The 14,199-nt window shown below is 36.2% G+C and overlaps 1 protein-coding gene across 2 annotated transcripts in view; it reads right to left on the bottom strand.

Moving 5' to 3' along the window:
• Window positions 1-14,199, bottom strand: part of LRBA (LPS responsive beige-like anchor protein) — a 419,285-nt gene that overhangs the window by 239,869 nt on the left and 165,217 nt on the right. For both annotated transcript variants that reach the window (XM_075751281.1, XM_075751280.1), the window contains exon 37: window positions 614-780. In XM_075751281.1, the coding sequence (XP_075607396.1) occupies window positions 614-780 (167 nt within the window). The remainder of the gene's footprint in view (window positions 1-613; window positions 781-14,199) is intronic.

The following is a 14,199-nucleotide window of genomic DNA, read 5'->3' on the forward strand; positions in this document are numbered from 1 at the left end:
AACTATTATTTTAGATTTGCAAGCAAAACTTTAGGTGTGACTTGTGCTAAAGAAGTTAGATAAGTATCATTGTAATGAAGGTACACACTGAGAATTCCAAAAGGAGACTTAGTTTGACGGTACTGTTTTCACCTTGAAATTACTAATACAAAACTCATAATTTCCCTCTAATTTAAACAGATGTTTGTTCGTCTAAAGTTTGGCAGAACAGAAAACAAGTTACTAAATTGTGGTTCAATCTTGACCCATATAATGCATGCTGAAGAAAGCTAGTTGTAAGAAAATATTTACTTTTAAAAATTATTTTTCAAATAAAAGATAGAGGTAAAACTGGGCATTCAAAATAAATTCTATCACATTGTTATAGCAAAGTTTAAAGTCACAAGAGAATCACCTTGGTTTTTACTGCTCTAACAAAACACTAGTTCTCTGACATTCACTCATACTAAACACTGACACATTCATTTTACCTTTTTTACATTACTTTATTTTTTTTAAAAAAATACTGAAAAACCTTGTTTACATTTAAATTTGACCATAAGACATTAATTCAAATCACCTGAGCACAGCCCAATTCTCAAAAATATTTTAGAACATCCAAAAAACGCTTTACCTTGGTGCAGAGCTTCCCCAGGCTCCATGCTTGTCTGTCAGAATGTTGATAATTTTCTGTATTAGTTGAGTTGAAGTCACCTGGTCTCGGTACTTAGCTGCCATTATCAAATGATGACACATTTTTTCTTCTTCCCGTTTGTCTGCAGAATACTGGGCACACAGTGACTAGGAAGAAAATAAAGACTTTATTACTTTGCATTTTAATTATACCATCCAAAGGAACTTTGATGCACCTCATAATTAATTACTTGAGAAAAAAGAATTAACCCCATTTTACAGGTTTGAGAATGGAGGCACAGCAAAGCTGCCCAAAGTAAATCTGTCCAGAGAGCCAAGCAGAGGATCTTGGTTTGTCATGAATTCTTTTACCGCGCTCAACATTTAGCAAATGCCAACACGTTAGTGGCCTGATGGCATAATAAAACATATAGGCACAACCACTTTCATTTTATAACAAAGTGAGTGAATAGCATTATGAAAGCAAAGAGGGAAGTTTCAGAATAATAAATGTCAGCTAGCTGACCACTCCACTCCCATGACTCTTCATTAGATTTGGGTAGCCAACTGTTTGCTGTTGTTTGTATAAATACATAACTATAAAAAATAAGGAGAAAATCTACATATCTTCAGATAAACAGAAGACAAAATGCATCTGAAGACTGAGTCAATCTTTACCAGATGGCTTCTTGAAGTTGAGCACTTTTGCAGGCCAGCAAGGGAAAGTTAATCATTTTCCTAGTTGTACTACACCTGTTGTATAAACAACTTCTGTTTGCCAAGGTACTCAAAACCAAATGCTAGCAAATAAGAACTGAAAGTCACACCTACAAACAGAACTCAAAACTACAAAAGATTCTTTGTTACAACACTTCCTTATCATTTCGGGTTTTGTTGATCTTCTGAAAATTTGTCTGTTAATACAGAACTCAAAAAACAGGCACCAAATTTAGATCATTCCCTCATCAAACCACTGTATATGAAAGACCACAACAAATTCAAATATTGGTAGAAATAATAAAGGCTTTTCCCCACTTCAGGACTCCCTGTTTCTAATTTCAGTTTTCATCTGGCAATTCCACAGATAGCATATGCCAGACAAAGCATTTCAGCCTTTGTCAATGATTGGATTATTCTATGATCTAGTTAGTAGAATGGACACAAATGTCTGCCTAACCACAAAAAAAATTGCTTTTTCTTTGTGAAGCACAGCTGATGCAGACACTAGTACAATTATTTCTTAGAGCTTAGATAATAACACAGTATCATAATGCTTTTTATGTTTAAAACAGTAGCAATGTTTTTTTCTATATTTATCTATACGTACAAGCATTAGACAACTGCTGCAAATAAAAAAACAGGCAAGCTATGAATTTTATATAAATGTATATACAAATATATATGTCAAAGTGAGAGAAAAATAGGAAGAATGTGGAAGAAACCATAAGTAAAGTAAAAATTGGGGTTGTGTAGATTCTTATAGACATTAGGTAACAAAAATGTACTAACAGATGAATAAATTTTAAAGAGCTATTTTAACAATTTTAATATATTTACAAGTTTCCTCATAATTTTTCCCATACCTTAGAGCAATGCTCACCTGATGAACAGACATCCAGAGGGAGTGAAGAACGAGCAGCTGACTTTCCAAGTCAATGAGACATCAAAAATTAGCTTTTGTACTCCTACATGAAACATTCTGCCACCCCTCTTCACAAAAATGTAAGATGGCTAAATCATAACCAACACTAAACAAGATTTTTCTAGCTTTTTTTAAATACAGCTGTCTTTTCCAATACATTAATCTACTTTGCACCCGTGATGATTCTGAGTTCTTTTCAGCACTTTGTAAATGTTTCATAAGCTGTGATTTTTAAGTTGCCTGAAAGGGCAGAATTCTAAAAACAAGTGTATAAGGTAAGCTAAGTAGTAAAATGTTTTAAAGTGCTCTTTAATGGATCCTCCTTTACAATTTGAACAGCAACTTTTCATATCTGACATAAAATCCATAGATATAAATCACATTAGAGGGTTATTCTTTCCCCATTATCAATCTCTGTCTCTTTATGGAACATTAAAGTCACATTTGACCTTAAAACATGATAAAATGGAAATCAAACTAGAATGTTTTGTAAAAGATATAATGAACTTGTACCTCTTTAAAAAAAGGTCTCTTTATGATGTAATTTTGAACGCATCCTTCATTAAATACCAACAAAGATTTTCAAAGTGTAGCTGTGACATTCAAATGAAGGAAAAAATGGTATTTTGTTGTCCTGACAACTTCCATGAAAACAGAATCAGTCTGGTACGAAACGGAAATGTATCAGACCCCACTTTTCAGCAAACTGAGCATTTAATATGAATAGAAATTTGCAATTACCCACCAAAACTGAGAGACGCCCACATGCGGTAATGCCATAAAAGTATAACATCACTCCAGGAGGGACTCTTAACCATAGTGCACACTTTACAATACATATTTTACAAACAAAAACAGAAAGAAGCCACTGTTCTGCCAAATATCCGGCATGCGCATGTATAGTTAACAACATTAAGAAAGTTTTGCAAGAATAATCTTCTCCTTGATCATACAGGTGACTTGTCAATTGTTCAGTGCCTCCTACTCACGATATATGCCAAATATTCAGCAAAAAAGAAGCTATTTCTCTCCTTCCTTCCATCAAGTAATTTTTAATGCAGGAGTGAAAGACAACTGGCTCCAACAAAAGAAACAGAAAGAGCCACATCCCAAAGTAGCCAGTCACCACTAGACCGTTCTGAAAGCACTAAGAAGTCTCCGTTTCTCTACTATATTTTTTCATTTTCCAGATGCCTTCAGGTTCACCTAATCCACTGCTTCCAGAGGTGCAATACCAGGATATAGAGTGGTACATGTTAATACTTCACACTAAATCCCGATTACTCCATTTATGTAAAGTAAAAATTCAGCTTGATTTCTGTTTGTGCACAAACTCAAAAATCTAGTTTTACAATTTCACTATTTTATTGTTTGATCTCTTGCACTTGCAATATGCACCCTGTCATGCTTGAATCTGATCTTACAATTACATATACAGTTTCATGCAAATGAATTTGTGAAACCTTCCTTCCGCTAGTGCTTTGGCCTACACAATTTTGTTATCTGTTTGGGCAAGTGTGTAATGAAAGTATAATCACAAAAGTACTGCAGTCACATTCATGATGAAACAAAAAATATTGAAAGTAGAAAAATGTATTTTCATATAGACACTTCATGGGTTATATACAAAAAGTCTTAAATTCAGTGGCTGTTAAAAGTTTTACAAAAGTTTAGTGTGTTAAAGCAGAATCCTTTGGCACAGCACGGAGCAGAGCAAAGACCCTTGTTGTCTATCCCTTCATCCAGGATGGAACAGAAACCTTCTCTTTGCAATTATCACAGAGCAGAACAGGTTTTTTTCCTCTCGCCTGTTCCCTGCTTGGACAAGACTGCAGACTATTTCAACATGTAGGTTACCTGAAGATTTCTTTTGAAGGAACAGTAGCTCTAAAGGAGCACAGGATCATCCAAAAGGCAAGTTATAGATATGAAAATGCAACACATTCTTTATGCAGAAAATATTCCAGAAATACTATTGCAAAATACTGACAGGGTAAATTAGTCTATTCTGCCTGTCTATATTTCAGCGAAGAAGAGGATCAATCTAGTGCTTTCAGATCTATTTTATCTTTGATCTTTATAAAAATGTCAAGTAAAAGATTTCCTCTGCATGGTACCATCTGCATGTTCACCTGCGCAGTCCCAAAATTACAATGTAATGCTTTCTACAAACTACGAAAAAGTTTAATAGTGTGGGGTTTTTAAAAGCAATGTTGCACCTTTTTACTTTTATTCTTCAACTCAGAGGTCACTGAACACTTTTACATATGCCAGTTCCTTTGTCTAATTTGGCTAAAAGCTACTTGCTTTGTGAACAACCTGTCTCAGAGGGTGTCTTTAAGAGAAAAAGCCATCCATAAGATAACACGTAGTCTTGCCACTAATGCAAATTCCCTACAAATAAGGATATTTTAGTAAATGAAGGAGCTCCTCAATCCTCTGCTTTCACAGATCTTTGCACTTGACCTCTGACCTGAGGTTTAAAGTCTGGACTAAAAACGCTACCCAGGGAAATCTTACAAAGACTCCTGAATAAGACTTAGAAAAATGAAAGCTTAAAACCTCAACAGCGAACAAAAGTCAACCAATGACAACGTCTGACAGCCACCGTCAATTCTGAAGTGATGCCTCTGTCATCCAACGACTCAAAGTATTGATTTCTCTCAGCATGAAAAAAGCTTAAGCCAATGAAATAGATATAGCATCATCCCCCCGATAATAGCCATCAAGGTTAACACCAGCAGAACACTTATCAAAGTATCTCTTCTATTTCTTCTTGTTTTAATGGACTGAACACAATGCAATGGCTTCTCATCTCTGCAACCTATAGTTTTCCAAACCTCATTTATCCACTTTTCCAGCCTTTTATCTGATTTGAAGATTAAAAAGAATCTGCATCTAAATCAACTGTTTGTAATACAAATGTGGAGCAGCGGAGGAAAAAAAAAAAAAAGAGAGAGAGTGAAAAAAAGAAATAAAGGTGCTTTTTGTAGCCAGACAATCCTGGGGGAAAAAACCCATGCATTTAAAACAATCGCAAGGGGTGGGGGTGGGGGGAAGAAACCCACAGTTCACTTAGATCACACCAAACACAGACTGGTAAAGCTATGGTCATGACCAGAAAAAAACCTACCACAGTCAATTTGGGTTAGTGATTAGAGAGAAATGCAAGGATCTCAAGAGACATCTGGTTTTAATCTGTGCTGAGTCAACAGCTTTATTTTTTACCTTTAAGTCTATCAGTATTAAGCTTTAGTAAACCCAACTAAACACTAAGCAACAGCACTTTTTCTGCAATTGCATCTTTCAAATGAACCCAATTTAGCAGAGTGGGTAAATAAGACAAACTAAGAAGAGTTCAACTGGATATAAAAACAACTGACAAAATAAATAAAGAGCAGAGACAAATAACATCAGATTTATTTTGCAGTATCCGTTAGTACCATAGACTTTTTTTTACCTTTTTCTTTGATGCTTATCTAGTTGATATTATTTGTGTTACAGTAGTACCCTTGGATCACAAAGACAAGGTTTACACAAGGAAGTAAGAGCTCATACTCCTTGCTAGAAACTGGGATTTGCTACACATGCCCTACATTATTCCAATATTCTAACTCTCTAAGTAAACATCACTGCTAACCATTGGCATAAGCAATACACGGAGACAAATGTTCTTTTTGAACCCAAGAAGCCAGTTCTTACTGTACATATGGCCAAATACATTTGCATTCAAAGCATGCACTAGGATAGACACTTTCCTCCCTCTCTTTTTTGCAAGTCCATTTTATGTCTGCAGTCCCTTCATACTGTTCTTGGTTTAAAACAGGCTAAGATCCTAAAAACATTATGCTTGGGCATTAAATTTGAGATCCTTTGGGTACACATCTTCCAAGTACAAAGCATTTCTCAAGCTAGAAAGAATCTAAGTACAATTCCCCTGTGCTCTAGAAACAGTAAAGCTCAGCACTTCTGCATAGGTGGCTCGGTGCTCTCAGACTAGATACTAAGCAAAGGAGGAGTCAGTGATGACTTTTTAAGCCATTTCCCAACTGCACTGCATGAACTCTATGACATTCAACTGCTTCAACACCACCACAGAGATTAGTACTGTATTCACTAAAGAACTTCTAGTCCAATGCAACAAATGAAGCAGATCCATGAACAACTTCTGGAACTGACAAACACACTTATTTTATAAGGAATGTTCACTCTGTCCAGTAAGAGAGACATACACTTACATAATTTAAGAATTCCGTAGACGTGCTTAGTGAGGGCCAAATTAAGGTTGCACTGCTCTGACTTCTCATAACTGTTGGATACTTGGTCTTTGCAATCTCTTCATATTGTCATTTCTACTCAACTGAAGTTTTAAAAAAGGGGGGGAAATACCTTTTAATCAGGTGAAAACATGCATATAAGCCTCAAAGTGGGCTAAATACAAAGACTTCTATCACTTCAACCAAAGCAAAGCGGTATTTGATTGTTACCTTGTCTGTAACCAGTAGTTAAAGATATGTGAGCAACTTGTTAGTGCCAGTATTTAGTTCCAGTCTCCAAAAGTGCAGTGGAGACTGGCCTAGGGAACTGTCCCAATTCTACTTTCAATGTTCCCCGGCTTTTCTTTCTGTTCTTCTCTTTTATCTGCAGGCTCTTTCTCATATTACCCACCCAAACTTTGCCTGTTGTTCTCTAGCAATAGCATCAGGACACTTCCTCCCCTCTGTACAGTATGAACACTAAGTGGAAGTAGGGGAAACAGTTACCATCCACTGCGATGGTGGTGCTGCCAGCTCAGAGAACATTTGCCAAATAAGTCCTGCTGTGGCTTTCAATCCATTCTTCAAGATCTTGTGAAAATCTTCATATAACCAGGGGCCAGATGGCACATTTCCAAATAAACCCCAACTAACTAAAGCTCTGAAATGTCCTCATTTACTAACTATGACCACCACCTCTCCAACTGTGTTGTTCCACTGAGGCACAGTGAGGACATCTGCTACCTATAAGGTAGGTAGAAAGTAGTCCAGCAGTTTTGGCCCCAGCAGCCAAATAATTACTTGCCTAGGATTCAGATTTCCAGACACCCTCCTGCCAGCACAGTTCTTTTACAACGTACAGCACCAAGACCTAGCACAGGAGTGACGCTTGAACAGATTGAAAGTCACATGCAGTTCAGATGGCACAGATAAACCTTAAATGAGGTCTCTAAGAGCAGGTAACACACACTATAGAGTATTTTTGAACAGTGTAACTTACTAATTAAGCAGCCCTTAAAGGTACTACATAAACAGCAATTTTTCACAAGTTTTGTGTCAGATGAATTCTGAATCATTTTTCTTAATAGGGGCAAAAGGTACATTTCTGACAGTGGGGAAAAAAATAACAACTCAAAACATCGAAAAAATGGAAATACTCAATGAAATAAAAAGAAGTAATATTTTTTAATGTTTTAATTTGGAAACATTTTGCCAACCTTCTTTTCCAAAACAAGAAAAAAAATAAATCTAAACCTTAAAGTAATTCAACCTCTGAGAGCACAAAGAATAGAAGAATTTAGCCAGAATGATTCAGATAAGAAGATAAACCAAAAGATAACTTTGAACCTTATTACAAAATACCTTGTACCACTTTAATTTATAAATATGGCTTCAGCCTCTGGCTATAGCAAAGTGAAAGGCATTTGCATGAGTTAAAATTCTTTAACTTCTATAGCTATCAAAGACACTGCTATAAATACTTAGATATATTAGTATTTAACATGACTTATGTTAATTGTCTCAACATCTACTTTAGAGGAATGTCTAACCTGATATAGGACTCATTTTTATTATTATATGAGAACTCACATTCATATTGTATGTAGAATACAATGCAAAAATAATCCATATACTTCTGCTGATTTTGTTATTTATTGTTTGATATTCCTGCTACATCACGCTCCTTATAAATTTGCAAAACACATGCAAAGCAAATTCATTTCCAGCCAAAATCTCTACATAAACAGTTTCCAAGATTACGTAAAGTTCCAGATTTCCAAAAGACAGAAAGATTAGCCCCTCAAGATATCCCTGCAGCATGGGGTCTGTGTTTCTATTTTCTACATAGTTGCCCTCAAGCACTTTTCAGTTTTCCCTGTTTAGTGTCTTAGTTTCAGAACACAACTCTGATTTTAATTCAGGAGCTTCAGAATGTATCAAAATATACCAACTCATGAACAAAGAACAGAGAAATCACATTAATTTGAGATAACAAGACAGTTAGGCATAATAGTTTCCTATTTTGCCATGGCTGGTTGCATGCCAACGACAAGCAGAACTCTAATAAGCTTCAGTACTTTGGATACCAAGTTGGTTTCAGACCTGATTGGGCTCATCAAGATGTCATTTATGATGTTTCATTAAAAAAAAAAAAAAAAGTAAAAAAGATTGCCTTTCTATAACTTGGTTTTGTACTCTGATAACAGAATCAATGGCATGTTTTGAAAGTATTCTACTCTGTCTGTAGTACTCGCTAGACATTAAGAACAAAGAGAAAAATACCATCAGCACACAATAAAAATCACTATACAGGGATACACAATGGTAATTAAGGTAAATGTAGGAACAAAGCACCTATCAATTCTGCACCAGCAACAGAAGGAGCTTTAAAAGCATTCTGTACCAAATTTGGCAAACCTTTCGTGAAACATCAGCTATGAAACATGCAGATGTGAACACAAACTCACGACCCAAAAGGTAGCCCTTCTGTCCTTCACCAGCTTCTATCGTGTTTGCTTCAAGAGCTAATTTACTGGACTTGACCTCTGACAGTTCAGGAGCTTTTCAGCCTCTCACAGTGGAGAATGATCACCTTGACTGGCACATATCCTTGAGCAGCACTGCTAAATAGGACAAACATGTTTGCTGGCAAACTATTTCCTTCACACACACAGAAAAAAACCAACTTTAGTTTCTGCTGTTACATCATTGCACCTTCATCTGTATCTGCAGAAACATTTTAATTCATTATTAAGGAAAAGGATTAAGGGCTTCTCTTTTTGTCAGAGGAATTTCAAATGACTATCAGAGAATCTCTGGAAAAAGAAGGATTATATGGGATCTTATTCAAAAGTCTATTGAAAAATAATACGCTCGGTGTTGCTGCTTCACAAGTTTCTTTCTTACACTCCAAACTTGCTCTTCACCTTATGGCACACTACGGTTCTTGAGAGGCTTATTCTTTGGAGGACCAAGTATTTTAAAAGCAAGATATTTTGATTAAGATGATGATGAAATGGCAAACATTTAAAATTTAAAAAAAATAAATCCAGAAGCAAATGGGAAGGATTCTGAAAATACGGTCTTTTATAGCAGTTATTCTTTAAAATCATTCCTAGCCACTTACTTTGGACACATGTTAAGTAGTCACAATCCCAGGTTTAGCTTAACCTCTGCCTTAACTCAAAGCCTCCTGTCAGAACTCCTATAGTATGAAACTATGAAAAGCAAATTATTTTAACTTTATTTTTTCCTCTCTCCTTCTTTCAGTAGTCTGTGTTTTGTATTTCACTCCAACTAGCATATGAGGTTTTTTCCTTTGTTATTGGTTCTTAGACATTTATGTAACACAATTTTGGAATTTCAGAACAGCACGAGATAGGTATGAATAGGTTTGGGGTTTAATTCACATTTTTTACTCAGAAAAAGTTCTACCAGCCTTGAAAAGCTGATGTTTGGCTCTAAAAATTGTTGGGGGAGGATAATTTAATTTCTTTTTAAAACTATGTGATTTTAATATCCATAAAAAGACAGCATTTGAAACATTCTGACTATTCAAAGTGTGAGAAGACAACAGTCTCTAATTTATAGCACTCTAAGTTAAAAACACTCATTCAAGTAACTCTAGATCCTTCTACTGAGCAATATGGAACAAGGACTAAAAATACGCTATAATCATTGCTTTAAAATTTCTATTTTTCTTGCTCACTTGGTTTAAATGAAAAAACTGCAATGATGCAAGAGTTAGTATTGCAAGTTCCACAGATGCTATCTTCAGAGAAATGAAGTACTATGTAGCACCAAGTAGTTTCCACTGGCATCATCATTTACGTTGTCAATATTTAAAAAAAAAAAAACTAGAATAAGGGAATACTCCATAAACATATTCATTTACATAAGAACATATAAGATCCAATTCATGAATTTTCTGTTTATTTCTCATTTCAATATTAAATACCAGAAATTGTGAAACATCCTATTCCAAGCCTCTGATGTTCTTGTCAAGATTTATTTTTTGCTTTGCTTCAGTTCAGCATGCAAGGTTTTCTGTCTGGTTTTTTTGTTGTTTGCTTGCTGGTTTGTTTGGTTTTTTTTAAAAGTATGAGGGTGTTTTCATAGTACCCCTCGATAGCAGTTTCAGTATTTGTTACAAACAGCTGAACTCATGGACATTGGTGTAATGGCACAAAACAGATTACACAATACAACTGCACAAAACCTGCTTAACTAGATTTCACTACTTAAATTCAGTGTAAAATAATAAACCTAGCTTGGAGTATTTATTAAATAATAACCTTGGAGCTTGTTATGTTTAGAGCACAATAGCCATACAGGATAAAAAAGCAACACACATGCTGACAAGAATCTGAGATTTGATGTGAATTACAGTTCACTTGTTAACATTATATGTATTGAAAGAAAGTACAGTGACTAATCAAAATCACTAGCTTCCACCAAGCAAGCACAAAAATGAAAGAAACTACTGAAATGATATAAAACATTATATAAAACACATGTAAGTGACAGTTGTTGGACATACCAAAAGCCATATAACAACATTTCTCACACACTAACAGCTTCAGTTACACTCTAGCCAATAATCTACCTCTGACTACTTCTAATATTCCAAATTTCTGAGTAACTTCAAACAACTGCCATTCGAAAATAACCTGAGAAACATTCCTCCCTTCCTCCTCTGCTGCCGACTATATGAAATTGCCTTGCAAAACAGTATTGGTCCAATGTCAAGACAGGGGATGCTGGTTTCAAGGCTATTGACAACTGCTTAGAAATGAGATATTTGGGGTTTCTAACCCCAAATGCGTAGGGGAAAAAGTGTAGGAAAAAATAAGCAAAAATATTTCAGAGGTCAGAATATCTGATTATTTTTTTTTCTTCTGTTTTGCACATTCAGGACTAATGGTAGCATAATTCAGAGATGTCTGTAGGTGGCATAAGGTCCTCCTGGGACTGAGGGCTAGCACAGAGCCAGCGCAGCTGAGGATGACCTTGTCCTGCTGGTGGTAGTGGAGAGAGGCTGCCCCACCAGCTGGACAGAGGCCAGGGCCAACCCCCATCCTAGCAATGCCCACCACCTTGCTGTGGGGGGTCTGTGCTGGCCCTGGTCACCCTCTCCCAGGGCTGCCCTGCTCTTCTTGGGGTGGGTGGCAGGTTGGAGATTCTTGGTGAGGTCCTGCCCAGGAGGCTGCAGTGGGTCCCCAACTTCCCCCCTTGCAGGGCACTGCCGGCCCACATGGCACCCTGACAGCGTATTGTAAGTCTCTAGTCCCAAGTTAGAACAAAATTTGGTTCGCAGTTGCTGTATGTTCTCTATAATACAGTAACCCATCCAATAACTGAGTATTTTGCTTGCTTTGTCTGTCACCTCTCTTAAATATTTGAGGCAAGAATTGGCATCAGTCACAAGAGATGGAATCTCAAATTGCTCTAAGGGAAACACACAACTCAGGATAGTCTGATGAGATTTAAAGCTCAAGTTTCTGCAAGGACAGGCAGGGAGAAGGATGGAAGGAGCACAAACATCTCGAAATCCATTAGGCCATAACCTTGGCATTACTACTCAGAGTCAGAATTTGTTCCAACAAATTTTTGACAAAAAACTCCAGTATCTTGGCACTAGGTCGGTCACAAAGGAAAAAAAAGTGTAATTATGACCAAAACACTTGCACTGCTCATCATTACAGTCACTATCATTGCCTTCCAAGCCCTACTTCCAAGGGATAGCTACATCTTTTCTTTTAAGACGGCCAGAAATCTTTGAAGATGCATTTTCTAAAAAGTGAATTAATAACAGGGACCTAGAAATGTGAGCAGGAAAAAGGTGGGAGGGAGGAGTGGTGAGTAAAGTATCAGGAAACATATCTTCTTCCTTGTGTGAAACAGAAGAGTGAGGACAATTTGGTTTTCTGAATGGTAAAATTTTGTAAGGATTGACTCTGTCACTTCCAGTAGGACTTCAGAGTAACAGTCAAATCCAGAGGTCTCTAAGTCACTTTTATCTTCCCCAACGCAGTGATCATTTGAAGAGCAACTTAACTGCCTGATACATCTTCCTTTTCATGATCTAAGAACATCTCAAAGGTATTGGCTCAGTTTTGTCCTATTTAGGTCAAAGAGAAAAATCAGTAGGTGGACTCATTCTGTAAACATTTCTATAAAAGAATCTGATTAAGTGGGAAGAAAAAGATTCAAAAAATCTATTATAGTGATTCCCATTTAAAAGCTAATATAGGAAAGTTAAGATGAAAAGCTGGACTGCAAAGCAGTGAGATAGAAGTGGCAATGGGAAAGGACCTTTCCGTTCCTGTTAAGAATTCTGATTAGTGCAGTCTTGCTCCCTTTCCTGGAAAGCTCTATCGGTCTACTCAGAAATAAAAGGCTACCTTTATAAATGATTAGGAATGTTACCCTCAGCTAGGTGTGCCTTTATAGTTTTCTACCATTTCCCTCTCTGGATCCCAGACAGACTTCAAGCCCCATCTACTACAAAATAAAGATCATTTTAGCAATTTAATTGTAAAATCCTTATTTAAACAATTACTGTCTCTCTTCAACCATCACTCATGAAGGCATTTATTTAAGCACAGTCACTATATCTTGTATTCAAAACAGAAATTCTCAATGAAATGCTGAAGCTTTCATTGGCATGAGAAATAACAATTCAAGATAAACTAATACACTAGATGCAATATTTTGCACAAGATGCAATATTTTGCAATACTTCCTCCTCAATAATATTCCAATAAATGAAAAATTATCTATGTGACTAAGAAATATAGGTAACATTGAAAATCTTAACTGTAAATGCCTTCAGCCTCTACTGGTGAACTTTTCTAAACATCTCAGTATCTTAAGGTGTATGTTTTACTATGCTTTACTTTCTACATTGCCCCAAAGTAGATTTTCATAAGCCACCTTCATGAACACAAAAAAAAACCCCTGCATAAGTCAAAATTTGTCATGCCTAAATGAGGAGACTGTGTTAACTGCAAGATGAGACTATGCATACTATGATTTGAGTGCAAACAAGAGAATGAACAGTGAATCTATAGCTCACACAATCAAAAATTCATAGGTCAAGACAAGTAACTACTCAAACTATGGACTAGACTTTCAATACAGACTTCTACAAGGGCAGGTTTGCTATGTCTTTTAGGCACATCCAAACCTGTTTTGGGGTTGCAAATAAATGTAACATGAAGATATTTGTTCTCCCTTTCTTTTATAGAAATATCAGTGTGCAAGTGCTTGGATAAATCCTCCAGACAAAAAGTGGACTTTATTTTCCAGAGCCAATAAGGATCAGAGTTTAAAAATAAAATTTTTTGGAGGATACACATATAACTATATTCAGCTACAGACAATAGTTTAATGGGTCAGTAAAAGAAAGTATATTGCAGGTACAAACTTGTACATGGTATGTTTTCGTAACATACAGCTGCAGAACAAGCTGACTTCATAGGGTCACTTCTAAATTCTCATTTCAACCATCAGCCATTATAAAAAAAAATTGAAATTTTTACAAGTAACACAAATAATAACATCCTAATACCTGTATGCACCAGTCTACCCTGGTAACTTCAGAACTGCAGAGGTTTCACAAGAAATCCAGCTATAGTCAAGTGGGATGGGTTTTAACCCAACAGCCTGAACTCAGGTCAGTCACAA

Source organism: Balearica regulorum, chromosome 4 (assembly GCF_011004875.1).
Source record: "Balearica regulorum gibbericeps isolate bBalReg1 chromosome 4, bBalReg1.pri, whole genome shotgun sequence".
NCBI lineage: Eukaryota > Metazoa > Chordata > Aves > Gruiformes > Gruidae > Balearica > Balearica regulorum.